At 34.8% G+C, this 15,805-nt stretch overlaps 1 protein-coding gene across 1 annotated transcript in view; it reads right to left on the reverse strand.

Moving 5' to 3' along the window:
• Positions 1 to 4,396: 4,396 nt before the first annotated feature.
• The window catches only part of LOC140604154 (transmembrane protease serine 11C-like), a 48,823-nt gene continuing 37,414 nt past the window's right edge, over positions 4,397 to 15,805 (reverse strand). Inside the window, exons 6-10 of the mRNA XM_072775240.1 lie at positions 15,441 to 15,479; positions 12,100 to 12,271; positions 10,592 to 10,851; positions 9,489 to 9,631; positions 4,397 to 5,937 (exon numbers count right to left, since the gene is read on the reverse strand). Of these exons, the coding sequence (XP_072631341.1) occupies positions 5,776 to 5,937; positions 9,489 to 9,631; positions 10,592 to 10,851; positions 12,100 to 12,271; positions 15,441 to 15,479 (776 nt within the window). The 3' untranslated portion in view covers positions 4,397 to 5,775. The remainder of the gene's footprint in view (positions 5,938 to 9,488; positions 9,632 to 10,591; positions 10,852 to 12,099; positions 12,272 to 15,440; positions 15,480 to 15,805) is intronic.

A 15,805-nucleotide genomic window follows, 5' to 3' on the forward strand; every position in this document is an offset into this window, starting at 1 on the left:
ATAATGCAACAAATATTTAAATACGTAGTATTTTTTTCTGAGAAAATAGTAAAGAAATGCTTTTAAAATTTATCTTACTACCTATGCTACCTCTAGAGAGAGGATAGGAAATTTCTCTCTGTTTATAAGATTGAACTATTTCCTAATTCCTACTTAATAAAATAACGAGAATAATATATCACAAATCTATACAGAATATTCCACCAGCATAAGAATATACCGACTTAAGCAATTCTCATTTTAGTATTTTTCCCTGTTTTTTTTTTAACTTATATTTCTTTAACAAAAGGAGGTAATATGAAGTAAATGGTTATCTTTCTTCAAGATAATATTCTTTAAATATGTTAACCTTTTGTAAATAAAGATTTTACTTAACAAATACCAATATAGAAGTTATTTTGTGTCAGAACTATTCTAAGTGCTTTGTAGCTAGTCATCTAATCCTTATAACTACCTTTTGGGGTAAATACTATTATTATTTTGAGTCTATAAATGGGGAAACTGAAGTATAGAAATGTTAGGTAGGCTGCCTAACTTCACATAGCAAATTAGGTGGCAGAACCGGAATCTGAATTCAGGTAATGTTGGCTCTTAACCCTATACTTTGCCACTTCACAAAAAACCACTCAGCAACCTTTCCTGCTCCATGGGACATAACTATTCCTTTTGGAGTTAATGACGATGACACTAATTCTTTTATGATAATTTTTAATAAAACAGAGTTTTTAAAAATTTATTTTTATAAAAATCAATATTACGTTTTTAAATCATTAGGACTTAAAGTTGAAAGAGAATCGATACTCAGGGATGTTATAGTTATTTAACATCTTTTCGAAGATAAAAATCTTTGAAAGGATTTTTACTCAAATAGATGATTTTATTGTCTTTTATCTGGGATGTTTTTGTGATTGTTTAGCTAGAATGTGTAATTTTGAAACTTAGTAGTATTTTTTGAAGGTAGGAGTGATAATAGGAAGCTTATAAATAACCCTTCTCCAATTTATTTTCCCTGGTCTATAATGCAGATATCATATATTCAAGACTCATTATAAAGAGTAATTTCATAGATAGGAGTCTATATCTGTAATATAGTATTATTTTTACATAGAATTTTTTCTTACTGGATCATCAAATCCCCCATGGGAACAAATAAAAATCTCTTAAAGCAAAAGTCTTTGAATACCAAAACTTGACTAACTGGAATTTTACAAACCGGGGTATGGTTAGTAACTTGGACATGTTTTTGCACTATACTACCATGAAAATCAGAAGAAGGAAAAAGAAAGAAAAGTGATAACAGGGATTCAGTTAAACATAAACCATGTCCGAAAATCAGTATAGTTACATTTAGACGCTTAAACTACCTGCATCTAACCTTGTAGTACAATACAAGGAAATATCATGTTTGTAATGATGAACTTTAGTCAAGATATTCTGAAACAATAAAGATTCAGTTGGGTTTATTATAGTGGATTTACTGAATTAGGAAAACACATTCATGTATTTCAGGAAAAATATGGCTTTCCCTAACTCACCTGAAAATGAAATTAACCAATGTATTAGGTCAATCAGAACTGGAGATGATGATTCTTGTGTAAGTGGTTTGAGGAAGGCTCCAAGGGGAAGCCTATAAAAGAGGGAGGAAAGCAAGATAGGGCAGAGGAAGAAACCAGGCAAATGTGGCTTTGGCTGGACTTCAGCCTTAGCCCAGTCCCACGTGGAGCACTGCAGCACACGTGTACCACAGTTTTCCTATTTATATAGGGGTCTGAGCTTTTGTACTCCTGCATCAGTTACCCATTGGCTGATACCCACCCACAGGTTGCGTGGGTAGAAGTATCACTTCTCAGGCTCAGATGGGGGATGGCTCCCAGAAACTGAAGGCATTTCTCAGAAGAGAGTAGCTCAACAATTGATGGAGGAGTATCCATGTCTGATAGAGGGGTCTGGGTGGAGCAAAAATAATGTCCCTTACAAGCAGAAAATCCATTCAAAGCATTCTAGGAAATCAGGGTTTGAAGGCAATAACATTCTCTGTAATTGAATTTAAACCAAATTTTCATAATAAATATAGTAGAGAAGAAAGAGAACAATATTGGGACTCGAGAGATCCCCATTTCCCTGTGTGACTCTCAAGCCTCTGGGGCCTCAGCTATTTCCTGTAAAATTCATAGGATATGTTCTCTGTTAACTACAAAATCATTTTCTTTAATTATGCACAGATTTCTATTCATTAAATGGTGTATTTTCATTTGTTGGTTATGCCTTATTTAATACAGTCATAGGAACTAGGTTCCAAGCTTTACTCATTCATTCACTTTTTCATTAATTTATTTAACAAATGTTTTTGTGCATCAAACAGAGTTCTAGGTGTTGAAAATATAGGTTGAAAGCCTATAATATGGATTTTACATTTTTTATATGAAAAAATTTTAAGAAGTGTCATTTGAAGCATATGGGAAAATAAGAATTTTCCTCTTAGAAAAATAATTAACATGAATTTATATCAAAATTCCCACATAGTGAAGGGTTAAAAGAAAATGTGACAAGACTATTTTTCTAGTACTTCAAAATGTATGTCATAAGGTTCTCTCTCTCGCTCTATTTTTTTTTAACAAAAGGATCCTTGAAAATGAAGAAAGAATAAACTACAAAAGTTGTTGCTTTTGTATTGCTTACTTGTTAAAAAGTCTTGATGAAAATCATTGAGGAAGCCAATTATTTTGCACTTAACCTAGAAGATCTCCTGAGGGAAGTTGAATTATGGCAGAAAGAGTCTGAACAATGCTACATGCATTTTCCAGTGGCATAAACAAGGATAGTATGCTTAGCAAAAAGAGTCCTGAAAAGTAGCAGTCTGAGTAAAAATGAGAGAACTCAGAGTTCAAAGTGAAAATACTCATCTGCAGTAAGGGTAACAAATTCTAATAAAACTGGTTTTGCCAGATATTGAATTACCTGATAAACAATCACAATACTGCAAGAGATGCCAGATAATCCAAGTGGTTGCAGCACAAAGGCATGAGGTTTAAACAGGCAAAAGAATAAACCAACTTAGAACTGAACCTTATAAATTAATTAACATATTACCACTAGTAGTAAGGAGGGGTTGATGGAAAAGTGGACCTCAACACACAGTACTTACTTGTAGTGTTATCTATATGATATTTAACTTGTCTATTTAAAAAACTAGGTAATAACATATTTATATTCAATGTACTGAGTTTTTACTATTATATCAAAGTTCTCATCATTAACTCTTGCCAGATACTATGTTAGAGCAGGAATGCCTGAATCTGGAGAGACCCAGGAATTACGACATTGTTGACCCAGAGGGCAGGCACCTTTCTAACTGTCATTCCTTACTGTTCAGTCTCTCTTGTAGAGGAGAGGAAAAGGGAGTCTTTCATCACAGAGTGAATCATTACACAGGGTGATTTACTTAAACCGACACTATCTGGAAGTGGCAGGTTTCTTAAATGTGCTTACCTAATGTACTTGTTTCATGTCAAATTCTTTTCCAAAATAAAAAGTATTTGTACTTTTTTTTCCATCACAGGAATATTATGCACTTTCTAAACACGAAGAAGTTAGGAAAAGAAGAGTACTGGTGACTTAAATCATCTAGCTTTTTTCTAAGATACCAGAATATGCATAGCATGATATTGCTTTATGCAAAATCTGTAAAGACAATAAATACATGAAAATATAGAATCTGTTGTGAGATAGTATAATTTAGAGTAACACTGTATTGATTCAGAAGTTAACACATTTTGCACTGGGTAATAGATGACCATTATTTTTTTGTCTGCCAGAATTTTTTTTCTTTAAATGCCCCTCCCTGTTCTGAGGGGCTATTGATTAAGGCCCCTCCCACCTCCACCAGGTGGCACCCTCAGGATTATTTTTTTTAATGGAGCTAGAGGGCCGGAGTGCTGCCTATATGTGCATCTGTCAGTTTAGCACTAAAGGAAACCTAATCATAGAGCTGGTCTTTACCACCACCTCAGCAGGTAGCATTTGGCCATGAATGAAAGCAGAGGAGAGAAAAGTTAAGATGTGGCTAGAGATCAAGACACCGTTGGAACCCCTGGAGCTAGCCCCAGGATCCACATGTGGATCCCTTTATTTTTAGTCAAATGAATCAAAAGTTTAATCTTTTCACTAAAGCTATATTGAGTTTCTCTCGCTTGTGACCAATGAATCTTGACCAATATCCATATTTTTTGTAAATACTTAATTTCTAAAAAATTAGAAAGTAGGAATACTAATTCTTATAAATGTATAGCTTGAGATATGTCAAAATATTTTAGAAATCCATAAGATAATAAAGCTACTGTATTCATTCATCTACATAGTCTATGACAAAACTTACATTTTAGAATACTATGCTCGATAGATCCTTAAGTATAACCATAACACATAACAGCGCATAGTTGTTTAAAGTGTGGGCCCTGGAATCCAATTTTCTGATTTTGAACCCCAGCTCAGGGAATTATAAGCTCTCTGGACTTCACTTCCGTCTATCTCAGTCTCCTTCTCTATAAAATTATGATTGCAGGGGAACCATCCTCACAACGTTGTTGTGAGGGCTTAGTGTAATAATGCATATAAACTGTGCCTGGCACATAGTGGTCTATAAATGTCAGCTACTATATTAACATAATTGTTCTTGGGGTCCATGAACAAAATCTATATCATAGTAAAAGCTATTCGTGGTAGCTTTCGGTGATGAAAAAGAGAAAGGTAAACTGACTTAGAGATATGGCCTGGACCACACACAGTCTGGGAACTCACTGCCAAAAGATAATATTCATGAAAAAAGCCAACTGATGTGTTTATGTGGCAAGTTGGCATGAGCCCTAACAGTGCATTTATAGACCTCTGTGCCCTCAGCTAGAATGTTTCCATATGGGCAAAAGGAAAGTGAAATGAAAGCAAAATTTCCATATTATTTATTCTGTCTGGTAATTGATATTATTGAGGAATTTTAAGAGATTGAAGATATGGAATACATATCTTATATGTTATCTGCATAGCATGTTCAAGCCTACATAGTGAAACACAGCCCATGTGTCTGATGATAATTTTACTATTACGTGCTTCTCTGTGAGAAACATCTTGGCCTCACATGTAAAAGAGAAATAGGAACAGATCAACAACGTACCCCATGGGATTATCGTGCTGTTTTGTGTCAACAGAGTGAGGAAGCCTAGATAGGGAAAAGATTAACATTGGCATGAAGACTGGAAAGAACACAGCTAGACAGATTTTCTTTGGAAACTTTTATAGGCATCACACTGCAATTCACTAGGCTGCAACTTACCAACACATGGATCTTGTGGCAGCCGTGTGATTCAGCAGGGGATTATTCATACACTCAGAAGGGAGTTTATTGCCAACACCTATTCTATGATTTCCTAAGGTACCTGGGTCTACAAATCGGTGGAGAAGACCTCCTTAGTAAACTGTAATCCATGTTTGTTCATATAATTACCTTCAGTCTGGAGAGGGGTAAAGGGGAAATTATATATCCTAGTTCATTACTGTCACTAGCCCCTTTTCACAATCTAACATACAAATTTTTCATAGTTCTGAAATTGTATATCCTTATATTTGCAACATTAAATGCACATAAAGAAAGGTATTCTAAGTTAAATGTGGTTTGGGAATTACAAACATATTTGTAACTGTTTACAAATTACAATTTGTAATTTGTATACAATTATACCTGAAAAAGGTATACTTTTCAAACTTTATAAAAGAACTTCTGTACTAGAGACCAGTTTTGGACAAGATCCAGTCTCGATAGTATGTTACACGAGTGTAGACACCAGGCTTGTTTCGGAGAGCACATTCATCTCCCCAGCTTACAATGCCAGCAAGGAACCAAGTGCCTTTATAATCTGCACCAACCAGAGGTCCACCGGAGTCACCCTAGAGAGAAAAAGGATACATACAATTACTATACTTGAAAGGTGAATACTGCTTATTTTTCTCTTCTGTAATAAAGTCAGGGAGATGCAGAAAAAGGAAAAAAAAACCCTAGATATTTCAATATTGAGTGGAGTCATTCAGTATTTTTTTTTGTGGCTGGTTTATCTCACTTAACACAGTGTCTTTAAGTTTCACCCATGTTGTAGCATGTGTCAGCATTTCCTTGCTTTTTAAGGATGAATAATACTCAGTTTTATGTATATACAACATTTTGCTTATCCAGTTATCCATCAGTGGGCACTTGGGTTGCTTTCATCTTTTGGATTGTGAATAATGCTCCTATGGGTTAAATGTCCAAATATCTATTTGTGCCCCTTCTTTTGAGTATATATCCAGAAGTGGAATTGCTGGATCATATGGTAATCTATTTTTAACTTTTGTGAGGAACCACCATACTGTTTTCCATAGAGGCTGCACCATTTTACATTCCCACCAATAGTGCACAAAGCTTATTTTACAATTTTTAAAAAATCTAGTGCCCTCCCTCTGAATCTAATCTCTTAATTTCAAATTTATGGAGTAAATGGAGAATAATAGATAGCAATCTCTCCTTTCTTGTCCTGTCTCTTTTGACTTCCTGGCTCATCTGCATCAATGCACACCTGTATTCATACTCCTTGTCAGCTAAATGGAGATACTTAGTTCTTTCTAAGGCTAATCCCTCCACCTGCGCTCTGGATCAAGGACATGTTCTATCAATAATCTTCTCTTGTTTGTTTTTCCTAATATGCTTTCATTTTCTCCACTGTCTTTCTCCACCAGGCATATACATTTTTTTTTCCAGTTTTGCCTATCCAAAAAAAATGACAGCCTTTCTGATCTTAAGACCTCTTCTATTGCTCTAATTATTTTCCTTTCATAGCTAAGTGGCTTGAAAGGCTATCAGATTTCTTCTGAAGTAGAAGTTTATATTGAAATTTTAATTTTCTTGTCTTATTTTTCTTCTAAATGGTTTTTCTTTCTACCAAAGAACCTTCTAAACTTTACCAATAAACTATTGTTGAAGTTGATACACTCTTTCTAGCATCTATCTTACTCTTTGGCATGTGTCACTATTAACTATTCTCTCTCTCTCTCTCTTTTTTTTTTTTTTTTTTTTTTGATCCCTGGAATCCCATGAAACCAATTTCTTATTCTTATTATTTTTCTGATCTGTCTTATCTCTTCCTGTTAGCCCCTTAAAAGCATTTATACCAGAGTTCTATCACTTAGGTGCTTATTTTATATACTGTATCTGAGCAATTTGTGTCAGTGCTCCTGAATTTAACTACCACCACAAGGTGATGATAACTTTCAGATATATATCTACAGCCAGAACTCTTTCTTGAGCTCAAGGTTTTTATTTCTTTTTTTTTAAGGTTTTTATTTCTAATGGCACATTGGACATATATACCTGGATATTTCACAGGCACTTCAAATTTAGCACACTCCAAACTTCATTCTCCACAAAACTTCCTTTTCTCCTGTACATCTTCTCTCCAGTTGCTCAGGGAGAAATATGGAATTTAGCATGTATTCCTTCTTTTCCCTCATCCTTAATTCTAATCACTCCTGCAGTCTTGTCTACCTGTCTTGTCTCTTCATTCCTAATGTGTCTTATTTGAAGCCCTTATTACCTTTTTTAGGATCTTTTAATAGTTCTCAATATCTCTAACTTACTTGCTTCCAGTCCATCTTCCACTCTACGTGTATTGGATTTGGCAATTATATTGTTATTAGTAATCTTGGCTAAAATACTTTCACTGATCTGCTAGGGCAAAAGTCTGCAAGCAGTGGGTTAGAGAGTAAATAAGTTGAGACTATGGAACACTGATGGTAAACTATTCTGTAGAGATTTGACCAAGAAGGGAAAAAGAAATATAAAGTAGGGTGTACTAAAGGAGAGACCTAATAATACTTATAGGAATGTGGAAGAGTCCATTGGAGTGGGACAGTTTGGAAAATATGGAAGAAAGTTCAAAGTAATGTAAAGTTCAAATATTTGTGTAAACAGAGAGTGGGTGAAGAATACAGACAAAAGATTAGGTTTGAAGAGTACAAGTAATTAATTTGTTTGTCCTGAGCCTGGAAGGTGAAGATAAGTACAAATATAAATTTATCATGTAGAAAAGAAATTAAAGGAGCTCTCATGACTTTTTTCATTTCTTTTTTCTAGTTAGTATGAGGAAATGTCATATGTTGAGGAGTGTAAGGGCATATAGGATCACATTCAAACAATGCAATGAAAGGCTGACAGACTATAAAGGAGGTATTAAATAATTCTGTAGTGTGTTAAGGACCCAGCTGTGATATATATGACACCAGTTTACAAGGCTATCAGATTTCTTCCAGTTGTTCTCAGGAGCTCACATATAGGAGTCAATAAAATAATCATATTGCTCTGCGGCTGGAGATTATTTAGCGTAGGTGTGGGGAAGTAGAAGATGGTGAAGTCACTGAGGGTACTGTCAATGGAGTGGTTGAAATAATAAGACCTCTAGGCTGCATAGGGTTAGAAGAGAGTCATGGTGCTAAAGGTGATGGATAGAGAAAATTGAGAGAAACTAGGATTTAAACTTGTCATAACTTGGAAGAATAAGGTTAGTGGGGCAGTTGGAAAGATGGGAATCTGTAATTGGAGATGATAATTACGTATTGTAAGTACTTGTTTGTATGTCTTCTAACTCTAGAGTACGGGGATAATGCTTTATTCACTTTTAACTCCTCTGCACCTAGCACAGCGTCTGGTATGTAGTAGTCCATTAAAATGAATGAATAAAAAAAGGGTCTTTCTGGATTTACCACTGATTCTGCTTGCCTAGATAACTGCAGTAGTACTTTTGTTAACTCTGAGACTATTGCTTATAAATAGCACCAGAGGTGTTTGAAGCATATTAAGCATAGGAAAGGCAGCTTAGTGGAGCATTCACTATGTATACGCTCTATAGCACAGTGTGCTCTGCTGAAGTCTGAGTTCTACTACTTAATACCTGTGAGTTTAAATAATTTATTTGATCTCCTTGTCTCAAGTTTCTTCATCTGAGAAATGGACTTACAATAGTATAAACGTATGCCACAGGATGATCATAACGTAAATAAATTAATACTTGTAAAGAGCTTAAAACAGTGCCTACCACATGGAGATGCTATACAAGCATTGTCAAGTCAACAAATTATTTAGAGTGTTGGAATCACCCAAAAGAAGAAAGCTCCATGATCATTAGGTTTGGTGTTGGATTCAGTTAAGTGCTTCTCAGTGAAGGAGGACCAATCTAACTAAAGTTGCCAATATTCCATTCATCTCTTTATTGCTTATTCCAGATTTAGTCTCTTCCCCACTCCTACGTCATGACAGCTTCTTGTAACAGTAAGAGCAGTTTAGCCCTGTAGTATTTTAATTTAATAACTATCTTATTAAATATAAAAATTTCTTCTTTTGAGAAAATTGAACAAGTAAACTGGAATTAAAACCCACAAAAAAACAATCTTGAAAATGGAGTAGGCAGATTTACCTGGCAGGCATCCACACTTCCCTCCAGGAACCCGGCACACAACATTCCAGGTGTGATCACACCACTGTATACCTCTTCACTGTTGCAGGTTTTATTATCTATAATCTTCACTAATCCTTTTTGGAGTATATTAGGACTTGTTCCTAAAGGAAGAAAATTATATAATTTTTGCTAAAGTTAATATTAATATCTCTGTCTAGGTTTATTAGTACCTAACACTATGTACAATTTTCAAATCAATGTAAAACATCCATTTTGTTTTGTCTCCTTTCTTAGTCACAAAGCAGATTGCATGTATGCCTTAGAAGACAAAATGTAAAATTCATATTCCAGAAGCATATATTTTATAATCATTCTAAGATTTTCTGCCGTTACTGTAATTCTGAATCTTATAATTAATTTTAGATTTTTTCTTGCTTTCAGATGCATTTATGAACATAAATTGCCACTAAATCTTTACATCATTAAGGTCATGGGATGCACATATTTAAATGATTTTTGCTTAGGTATTGCCTTGTCACTTAGGGCTACTCATTTTTCCCCATCAGAAATGTCAAATCTTCTGTAGTCCTTTTTATGTTTTTATTTTTATTTTATTTTTTTATTTTTTTGTAGTCCTTTTTAATTGTTTGCTATGGTACTTACCTGCACAAAACATGCTGTGTAATGTACTTATTTATTATATTTCATGGTTATTGTCTTTGTTTGCTAAAAATGTAAGCTTCATGAGGACAGGAATATTTGCCTCTTTTATTCATGAAAATATCCAAACCATGCATACTGGTGTTTGGAATAAAGGTGGTAATCAAGATAAATGTTTATTGAATGAATGAATGAATAAAACAGAGGAAAATGAATTACTGCTTCAAATAATGCATTTCTATAAAAACTGCCATTGTTAAGGGAAATTATGGCAAAAGCTCTATGAAATTGTAGTTTCTGTATGAATGTAGTTGAGGATATTTTTCCATCCATTGCACATTATCTTCTTTGAAATGATCCAGAGAGAGTATCTCTCAGGTTTAGTTGTGATTTGGAAAGTTTTTTTTTAACTCCTAAAATTCAAATTCAAACAATGTAATGAAGGAAGGTTAGGAACTCACCATCAGACTTTAATGTTCCCCATCCAGTGACCACCACATCTGAATTGGGTGGGAATGTATAAGTAGCTTCTGGAAGACATGCTCTTCGGATGTTGCTTGTATATAATACTGGCGAGGACAGATGTACAACAGCAATGTCATTATCATGTGCGGGATAATGGTAGTTTTCATGAATTATAATATCCTTGATACTTCGCTGTGTTTGTGGGTCACTTAAAAGAAGTCCAAAACTAACACTCCATTCTTTGGGATCACTGGCCCTAAGGAAAATAGATTTATTTATTAAAAGTCCTATATTTCAGAGTTGTAGGAATTAATATATGTTTTAAAGCAATTAGGTATGTATTGAATACCCATAGTGCATTTAACATACAAAAGTAAAGCTGTATGTAAAAGAAAAAAAAACAACACAAATAGACTGAATAATTCAATAAGCTATATTTTTATTTTTTCAATAAGCTATATTTTAAAAAACAAGCCATGGGAACTAATTTTATCTGACTAGAAAGGCTCAAGAGTATTTAGAAAGATAAATATGATAAGACAAGAAAGTAAGATTAAATAAAAAGTGGGCAAGATTATGGGACAGAGTAAACTTATGGAAGTAGCCTAAATTCTCTATTACCATTAAAAGCTATAAAGAGGAAGATGCTTCTGATTTTTACTACAATTTGTTAATGAAGGATTTTTGTATTAAGCCCTGAAAAATAGTGCTGTTAGAACATTTCAAAGTCTTAAGTTTAAAGGGGATTTTTATTTAAAAATAAAACCAGTAAGTGCTACATAAAGCCAATAGAAATTTAAAAAAGGAAACATCAAACAAAAGGGTAAAAATAAACCAAACATTTGGTGCACTCCTTTAAAGAATTAATAATTTCAAGTAGGGCTATAATATATATGGGGTGATGCAAGATGAATTCATATATCTGTGATTAAATAAATAAGACCAGATAAAATAATGATGAGAAAGAAATAGAAGGCCAGTGTTCAGTTTAGGATTTATTGTTTCTTTATAAAATTGAATTAAGTCTAGCTTAGTGATTCTCAGCTGAGGGCTGTTTTGTCCTCCAGGAGACATTTGGCAATAACTGGAGACATTTTTGGTTGTCAATCCTGGGGGGATGCTACTGGCATTTGGTGGATAGGGGCCAGGGATGTTCCTAAATATCCTATAATGCCTGGATAGCCATCCCAAAACAAAGAATCATTTGGACCACATATAATAGTGCCACTGTTGACAGACCCTCTTCTAGCCTAAATATATCTTCTTTTTAAAACTGATTCATTGAGTGATTTTGAGAGTATACTCCACAATACTGAACAGTTGGAGGCATAGTTGTATGGCCATATTCTTTTTGTTTTGTTTTGAATTTAAAACATTTATTTAAACTCAATAGACAACATATAGTACACCATTAGTTTCAGATGTATGTCCATATTCTTGAAAGATATGTTTCAGACTTTTGGTGCATGAGTAGCTTTGAGGCTTTATGTAGTCCAAAGCTTACTTTATAAAACAATGAGCAGCAGTGACAAGCCAGCTGTTACTAATCAGAGTGGCTCCACATCGATGGACACTGTTCTGTTGAAGGCTAGCTTGCCAAGGCCATTCCCCTTCCTGGGCATCCATACCCCCTGCTATCTTGTTGCCAGAAGGAGTTATTGTCCGTTGTCCACAACCTGCTCAAAATAGAATTCATTAGCATATAATGATATTGATATTGCCTATGCATGCATTGCTATAGTAAACAAACTCTCATAATAAGATTGACTGAGGAAAAGCCCACAGTCTAACTGAGGACATGAGATTTCCTGAGAATTCATTCAAATTAGATTGACATCTTCCTCCTCCACCCTCATCAGTTACATATACTCTCTGTGTATCTGTATGGCCTTGCTATGATCTGTTATAAGAACCAAGTGAAATGAAATGTTTGAATTTGGAAGAGAAGAATTGCTAACCAGTTACTAAGTTGTATATAGAAATGTGTGCTTTTAATTTTGTGAGCAGTTGTTTAAAGCAGTGATTGCTCTGAAACATTCATAAGAGAGGGTGAATGTCAATGAGATGTTGACAAGAGACAGTAAACAGAAACGTGTTTGCATTCAAGTTCAATCCACAATATCTGGCTAAAAGGAATAACACATGAAGGGAGCCAAACTTCTCCCAAAGTAAAATACTTTTCTGCATCAGGACTGTGCTCTAGTGTCAATTTATTTTTTAAAAAAGATTTAATTTATTTATTCATGAGACATACTGAAAGAGAGGCAGAGACATAGGCAGAGGGAGAAGCAGGCTCCCTGCGGGGAGCCCGTTGTGGAACTTGATCCCCGGACCCCCGGATCATGACCTGAGTCAAAGGCAGACACTCAACCACTGAGCCACCCATGTGCCCCTCTAGTGTCAATTTAGATCCAGAGAAACTGGATTCTTTAAATCTTTAAAGCAAATCTGTAGTAATAGTACAACTTTTATTTTGTCTCTTTCTGATTCTCTTGACTATGTCATCTTACTCTAACAAAAGCACTGAGCTCGTTAAAGATTTGTGGTATCTTTTACTAGAGATTGTCAGCCTCATTAATCAACCTTTTTAGGGGACAGGAACCATATCTTTTAAAATATATATATTTCTAGGACCTATCACAGAGAACTTATCACCTATAAGGAGCTCAATAAATATTTGTAGAAATGAAGTCTATGTCATATAACCCACAAGATATTTTGAAGTAAAAATGATATTTGACTTCAAGACCCCTTTCTGTAATGGGTGTGTTCCATAATATATAGAGAATGAGAAACACTTGCCATAATCAATGCAGTGGGCATAGATGAAAGCAGTGGTTCTCAATCAGGGACAATTTTGCACTCCACCCCTAATCCCAACAGAAATTTAGCAATATCTGGAAATATTTTTAGTTGTCATAATTTATGTGTGGGAGTGCACTACTGGTAGGTAGAGGCCAGGGATGCTGCTAAAAATCCTATAATGCATAGAACTGTTCCTAAAACAAAGAAGTATCTGACCCAAAATGCTAATAGTGTTAAGGTTATGAAACTCTGACTTAGAGAAAGGTATTTGTATCAAGAATGAGAACATTTAAATTAATTGGAGAGGGTAGATGGTCAATTGTTTCATAGGGATACTACAAGATATGGTTGAGATACTCTTTCTGGAAGGTGGAAAGGCATCAGGAGGACAGGGGAGGGACATGTAGACTTTTAAAAAGGTCTTTGCTAGCCCTCTGAAGTCCTTAAATTTGTATATTGCTTCTGATACTGGATTGTTCTCTTTGATGCAATCTAAACCTCTGATTATTAAGGCATCCTCTTTATAAAAACCACTTAGCTGAAGCAGAGCCTAGGTGGTTGTTATTTTTGAATGAGAGAGTCTCACTTTGACTCATTGACTGTGACGCCCTTTTCTTTTCCTCTTTCTTTCCACTCCCTTATCATGGAATATTCAGAGGATAAAACAAATAACTCAGAACCCAAAGGTATAATGGTTCTTCCCTATCCTCCCTTCGGTTTGGACAACTCCTAAAGGAAGTTGGCTTTTACTCAACTTGCTTCAGAGAAATAGGAAAACAAAGATGCTTCTCTGTGGGCTAGGAGAACCTCCCCTGGGTGATTCTACTTTCCTGTTTGTGCATTTGTTCAGAATTGTAATCTAATTTATATCCATGTCTCAATTTCCATTCTGAGTTCTCCTTTACTCATAGTGTTGTGTCTGTTAAGCTTCCAGCTGCCACCTCTGCAGTATTACCTTGTCGTTACCTTCTGCTGAAATCTTAATGGCACCTTGTAGCTTTTGTTATTTCAGAAAAGGTCATACGGTAAACTTCAAGAATTTAAGGAATATCATGAAGACTTGATGGTTGACATTTTCTGAAACATCAAAGACTCTACCAAGCTCTTACACCCTCCCTACCCTTCTAACTTCCATCTCATCTCTCATTACTGTACTTTAATATATTTTGTCATGTACCAAACTCCAGTCTTTCTTCAATCCTGTTTGATTTTTCTTGCCTACCATTCCCCTCTCACTTTTTATTTAAAGTACAATTAAAAATTTCAAATAGGCCAAGTCAAATTCAGAATATTGATCTGAATGGTTGCTTAGTTCAGATGCATAAATTGGCTGATCTCTTTCTTGTTGCCATTAGTGTCAATGCCCAGATAAGGGCAGTGCTTCTCTGACAGCCTGCTACAGGTTCTGGCAACCCTGGGGATCAAATTTCCCACAGTGGTTGTAGAGAAAGTGGAAGCAGAGTGTCTTGGTCAGCAAGGAAGCTTCTTGCATGTAAGTCCCAGCTCACTAAGGTTGGCTTGCATGATCAGAATTCCGTAGTGAGTTCCTAGGCCTAAAGTTTTTATAGGTAGAGTAAAAAAATACAACCAACATCTACTGAGTGCTTATTATGAACTGTATACTTTTGTAAGTACCTTACTTGTGCTATCTTCTTATGTCATTGCAACAGCTTGGAACTGAAGGTTTTGGAAACTAACGTTAACCATCCAGTTAGGATGTGTTGGATCTGGGGCTCAAAACTGATGTGCAGCTGGTTTTGGATCCTAAATTCTTCATTATCACTACTTGTCCATAGATCCCATCTGTCATTATGCCATGTAATCCTGTGTTTCTCATTTAAAATCAATTTATATCAGTCAATTTAATCAATGATATCAGTCTATTTAAGACCAACCACAATCACATTTTCACAAGTTTCTAAAAGCAGACTTCCCACTATATCCTTATGGGTACCATATTGATTGTCAAGTAGAAGTCTTTTTTTTGCCATCCAGGGAATTAAATTTCACTGGAAAATTACTCTTTGTTAATGAACTTACAGGCATTGAGAAGATTTTCTGCTGTCGGCATTGCAATATCTAAAAGTCAAAAAAAAAAAGAAAAAGGAAATATTTACATTTATGAACATATTAATACTAATTATTTCTTTTTGAGGAACACATTATTCTGTAAATGTAATCATTTTATTCATTTTTGATCATATAATTTCTAGTTCATGGAGAGAAATAAAATTTTAGTATTCATTCTTCTGTTTATAAAAAAGACTCTCAAGTTCCGCATTATAAGTTGAAAAAGAGGTCTGGGTCTTGGGAAGTACTACAATATATGAAAAATTGTGATCTTTCACTGTATCTTGAATTCAAATCACCTGATGACTCATTTATGCACCACTTTATTTTTTTTA

The sequence above is a fragment of the Canis lupus genome, chromosome 14 (genome assembly GCF_048164855.1).
Source record: "Canis lupus baileyi chromosome 14, mCanLup2.hap1, whole genome shotgun sequence".
In the NCBI taxonomy this organism is placed as follows: domain Eukaryota; kingdom Metazoa; phylum Chordata; class Mammalia; order Carnivora; family Canidae; genus Canis; species Canis lupus.